The 5,281-nt window shown below is 35.8% G+C and overlaps 1 protein-coding gene across 1 annotated transcript; it reads left to right on the top strand.

Moving 5' to 3' along the window:
- The first annotated feature begins 240 nt into the window (after window positions 1-240).
- On the top strand, window positions 241-1,881 carry LOC125055065 (23 kDa integral membrane protein-like). Its single transcript, XM_047657277.1, has one exon. It carries the CDS (start codon window positions 292-294, stop codon window positions 1,081-1,083), a length of 792 nt encoding a protein of 263 aa, XP_047513233.1. The 5' UTR covers window positions 241-291; the 3' UTR covers window positions 1,084-1,881.
- The last annotated feature ends 3,400 nt before the right edge of the window (window positions 1,882-5,281 follow it).

Genomic DNA, 5,281 nt, shown 5'->3' with positions numbered 1-5,281 from the left:
AATATAGCTACTAAAAGGTATTACGTAAATGACCATATATATTAGTTCTAATGAAGACTAAATGCGTGTTATCTGTGTATCAATTACTTAATTTTTTTAAATACTATCAACCTGGGTGATGCCTGTAATAAGGCATAATTTAAGGTAACACTAACAACCGATACGTCACCAATTCCATTAATCCTTATGAATCACGCAACCTTGATACAAACCATAGTTTATATAACCAACAACGCTTCAACCAACTTAACGCCATTCAATTTCAAACGCGGGCGCAGTGTACACGTCAACATGGGTAGCTACGGTATTTCTAAAGTGACCTTATATGTTTTAAACACGATCTACGCGGTATTGGGCTTGGCCATCGCCGCCGCGTCGATATGGTTCTTTTGCCAAGTCACCGAGTTCACAACGCTAAGGAATAGTAACCATTATCTCCTGGATTATACCGTCTATTGGCCCCAAGCTATACCCTGGCTGTTTTTGATTGTTGCGTTCCTTGTTCTGGGTGTGTCAGCGTGTGGATTTAGCAGTGCACATAAAAACAGTCGTGGTTTGATCACCGTGTTTGTCACTGCGCAGTCTATAGCGATTATTTGCCTGATTGCTGCAGCCGTTGTGGCCCTTGTGTTCGCCGACAACAAATCTACGGATGACTTTGTAAAAGATACGGTGTGGGATGTGTACTTCCAGACAAAGACAGATAACGAAGTAGCGACGTCTTTTGGCGTTATCGAGAGAAAGCTGCACTGCTGCGGGGCGGACAGCCCGAGGGATTACAAGAACTGGAAAAATGAGTTCCCCATGTCCTGTTGTGATACTTATTACCACGGATTTCTTGATGCATACACAATTGATTGTGAGTTCACGAATAAACTAGCGAATGAAAGACACGGATGTTCAACGGTCGCTGCGCAGTACGCAAGAATTGTTATTAAAGTACTGTCTGGAGCGTCGATTTTTACAGCTATAATTGGGATGATGAGCCTTGGAGTTGCCGTAGGCTTGTCCAAATCAATAGCGAAGAAGCGAAGAATACAAGCGTTGAAAAATGAATCAGAGAGCAAAAAGGTTCTATTGTAATAGATCAAGGATTTTCTATGTAAGTACAAACTTGGCCAAAGATTATTTTTAGTTTAAAGTTATTTACGCCTGTTTTGGGGCAGCTTTGATCCCATGGTCGAAGTTTTATTGTCGTGCAGTTTTAAATGATTTCAAAATGTTTTAGATTGTAAAATGTTTTTTGAAATCGTAGTTTGGCCAAGTTTTAGACAATTGTAAACATCTTTGGGTATGACATCACACTTTAAAGCAATTACTTCAACGATGTGATCTTGACTTAGGGTTCTCACCTGTCCATTTATATATCTACTTGTATTTTTATATTCTATACATCTAGTAACAGATTAGATTTGGTGTGGCTCTAACACACCCATTTTTTAAAGCACCATAATTACTTTCTTTCGTACCTTCGCAGATCTTTCCGCACGCTTTTGCCACACCAAGTTTTTTCTCTTTTTAATGTATATTAGTATTTAATAGGTGCAGTGGGTTATAATAATTTTATAGTCCCACCGTAGAAATATGAAATAATACTGTCAGAGGAGGTTTAATTATGTAGAATCTCAGTGTCACAGTAATGATGGTAAAGATTGAGGATTATTTTGTTTTGGTTGGTAGCCCTGTATTTATCAATTTTTAAGACTGCACAATCTAGCATTTACTCAATTTATGCTTTAATACGAGTACATGTCGACATTTCGAATAAATAAATGAATTACATTTAATGTACATAGATAAATTAGTTTTAATATTTATAAATACTTTTGTGCTAATTTTAAAGAAGTTTAGTATACGATTTATAATTGTAATATAGTGATAGATTTTATATTTTATAATGGTACCATGATAAATAACATTTTGAAAAAAAATATTGTCTTTCTTTCGTTCCTTACATATTATACATTAGTAATTTTGTATGGCCTTGATTTTACACATAACGTTCTTGTCCACCATGACCATTCAGTACTTAGCAATTACGATTACTTTTTTTACTGGTATAAAACCTTCATTTACGACATTATACCTAATCCAAATTAATCATTAAAAAGTTTAAATAAACAGTTTTGTTCTAAACGACAAATCATAGAACATAATGTAAAGATGGCGTTTCCGGTTACGAGACCTTACATGCAGTAAGGATCGAGGATAAGGATTAATTAAATATTAAATAATATACATGAATACATGAAAATACAGGTAAATCTATCTATTGTACGATTGAGAGGTACCTTTTAGCGTAGCCTAAACATATTGCCTTGTAGGTGATCAGGCTTCTGAGTGGAAGTGAAAACTAACTATCATGTGTAATGTTTGTTCGTTGTATCAGCTTGTCGACGTCCATTGCTGGACATCCCCTAAATTTCCAGTACGACCGGACAGTTACATGTATGGGGGCTTTACTAGCAAAATTTTTCTTGTTGTATCATAAATAATTGTGGCGCTATTTCCTTCCGACATCTTTATATGTTTTCTTGATCCTTTTTTTCATAGGCCAGTGATCTTCCTTGCGATTATAAGGAGGGAGCTTGTAGTATATCAGAATGCTAAATCGTAAAATGACTTCACGACTGATTTGAGCGCGACCGCCGCTGCGAAAACCGCTGTGCGAGTTCGAAAAGTGAGTTACAGAATTGCAAGGCAGTCCCCTGTGATTGACGTACTCCTTCAGTTATGGTTTCCCGCCGCGAGTAATTACTATAGTTAATGAACAAAGAAAATCCCGGGATTCAAACGTAGGATTGAGAAAAATCAACAAACCAAAAGTTGAGTCATGTTTATCCCATAATATATAATTCTTGTCATTAAATAATTAATAATAATTTATGTAACTTTCGAATAGAGGACGCAGACGCGTTGCATACAAACGACTGTATTTAATAGGGCGGCCATTTGTGATAACAATGGCATATACATATATATGTACTGTTTGTACACAGACCGTATAATCGATTTCGTTATTCAGTATACTAACGCCCTCTATTGTACGACAGTTACAACTTTTTTAAAAGTGAATAGCAAAAATGAGCCTACTGGAAGCCCAAAAAGGGCAGTCATCGTTGCCCATGGACAATTTTAGCGGGTGCGTAGACGGCCTTTGAGGGTTTAATTCAGAGAGGATGAAATTCCGGGAGCCCCACACACACTAAATAAAACACTACACACGTCCTACGTGTGCTACTTCACGGTTGTTTTCAATCGGAAAGTGGTATTTCACCAATCGTGTCGGCTCATTCGGCTACTAATGCAGCATGACACTCCCACTAGTTGGACTAACTGACTGCGCTGGTGGAGACATAGTTATTCCTCAATTATCCCACCAGAGGGCGATGCGGTCGTCACTTCCCTACGCCTTAATACCCTGTAGTCACCTTTTACGACACCCTAGGGTAGAAGATGGGGAGGGGCTATTCTATAAACCGGCAACACACGGCACAAGAAAATAATATACATATAATAAAAAAATTATACACCTATAAAATTGATAAATATCTTTGCATGATAATATAAAATTGGATCCTACAGGCTTAGAAGTAACGGATTTTGGTGCGGTTTACATTAATAGATAGAATAGCCGATGATGTATGATTTAAGTACAATTTAAAATTGTCTTTGGTTAACGTCAAAAGTACTTAAGACAGTTAAAATTATCTATCTTGGCTATCTAACTAATAATTTGGTATCTCGCTGACCGTGTTTTTAGTGGTGTCTTAATAGTATTAGATTTCATTTTGTCTTATATACCATTCTTTAGGTGGAAAAGATGCGTATAAGATAATTTTTTTTTGATAAATATTGTTATTAGTACGTTGTACAGTTATTTGTTATTCATCTTTTTACTTTTATTTAATTAACTAACAAACAATTAATTCAATTTAATAATTTAACTTGTAGAAGAATTCAATAAAAAACGGATACATCATAACAATATTTGTAATAATAAATCATTACCGACTAAAAATAGGATCAGAACATCTTCATGATTTCCTCATGGAAATACACCTACGCTTTATGCTTTTCTCACAGTGTCCATTTAGCTGGGCATTCGAGACTCAGTAATTCCTCCAATTGCCACGTAATGTATGAGATACTTCCTCATTGTGCGCAAGCGTTTCGTCCAATCATTATGTTATTTGCCTTAAGTCTCCTTGCATAAAGCCAAAGGTCACTGTCTTGTGCTGTCAACGATGAAGTAGATGAATAAAATATCGTGCTGTTATTGACATTGTATATTATTTAATATGCTATTGTATTAGCCTAGTGGCTTCAGGGTGCAGCTGCTATCCCTGAGGATGACCTATAAAGGTTCGATTCCCGTCTGTGTACCAAAGGACTATCTTTCTATGCATTTAACATTCGCTCGAACGGTGAAGGAAAACATCGTAAGGAATCCGGCCTGCTTTAGACCTAAAAAGTCAACGGCATGTGTCAGGAAGGTTGATCACCTACTTGTCTATTAGATTGACAAATGATCATGAAACAGATACAGAAATCTGAGGCCCAGACCCTCAATGGTTGTAGCGCCACTGATTTTTATTAACAACTGCTAGGGAGTTGCGTGGTTCGTAAAATGTTTGAAAAGAATCTATGCTATGTTGGTTAGTGATTTTAAACTTGTCTGTAAGTATATTCTTAAAAATAAAGCATTGTTTTGCATCTCAGAAAGAGACGAAGGAGTTAGGAGTTTATTGTTTCAGAATAATAACAAATATTCAGTTTTTATGAATAATGTTAACGATTAATTGATTCAGTGTTGCCTATAATTATGAATGAAACTAACGCGCAAATGTGTCGTCCGTCCTTAGATAGCTTAAATTTCAATTAAATAATAGCCAAATGATACAAATTCCATCCGTTTCACCTCGACGTGCGCCGTTTCACAATTGAGCGTTTTAAAGGTGTTTTCCTTCCTTGATCAAACGAAATTTCGCACATAGAAAATATAATTTAGGAAAAATAATACGCAAATAACATAATATATGTTTTATATTTATGAACATCGCTGCTCAACATGTGTGGATTATAAGAAAAATATGAAAAGAAACTTAAAAATGTACACAACCTACTTACAGCTTGTCACATATTAACATACATTAGGGCACATTGCGCAACATATTTTCTTTGCAACGAAAAGTTTCGTAACGCAAGTTTTTTCTATTTACAATGCAAATTAGACTAATCTTTTTTGAAATGGTGGTAATGGTGGAACTTCTCTTTCTAC

Source organism: Pieris napi, chromosome 13 (assembly GCF_905475465.1).
Source record: "Pieris napi chromosome 13, ilPieNapi1.2, whole genome shotgun sequence".
Classification (NCBI taxonomy): Eukaryota; Metazoa; Arthropoda; class Insecta; order Lepidoptera; family Pieridae; genus Pieris; species Pieris napi.
This window is presented reverse-complemented; position numbering and strand designations above follow the sequence as displayed.

What these genes read in the sequence shown, in the direction of transcription:
- LOC125055065 (XM_047657277.1), top strand. Translation starts at nt 292, where the DNA reads ATGGGTAGCTACGGTATTTCTAAAGTGACCTTATATGTTTTAAACACG.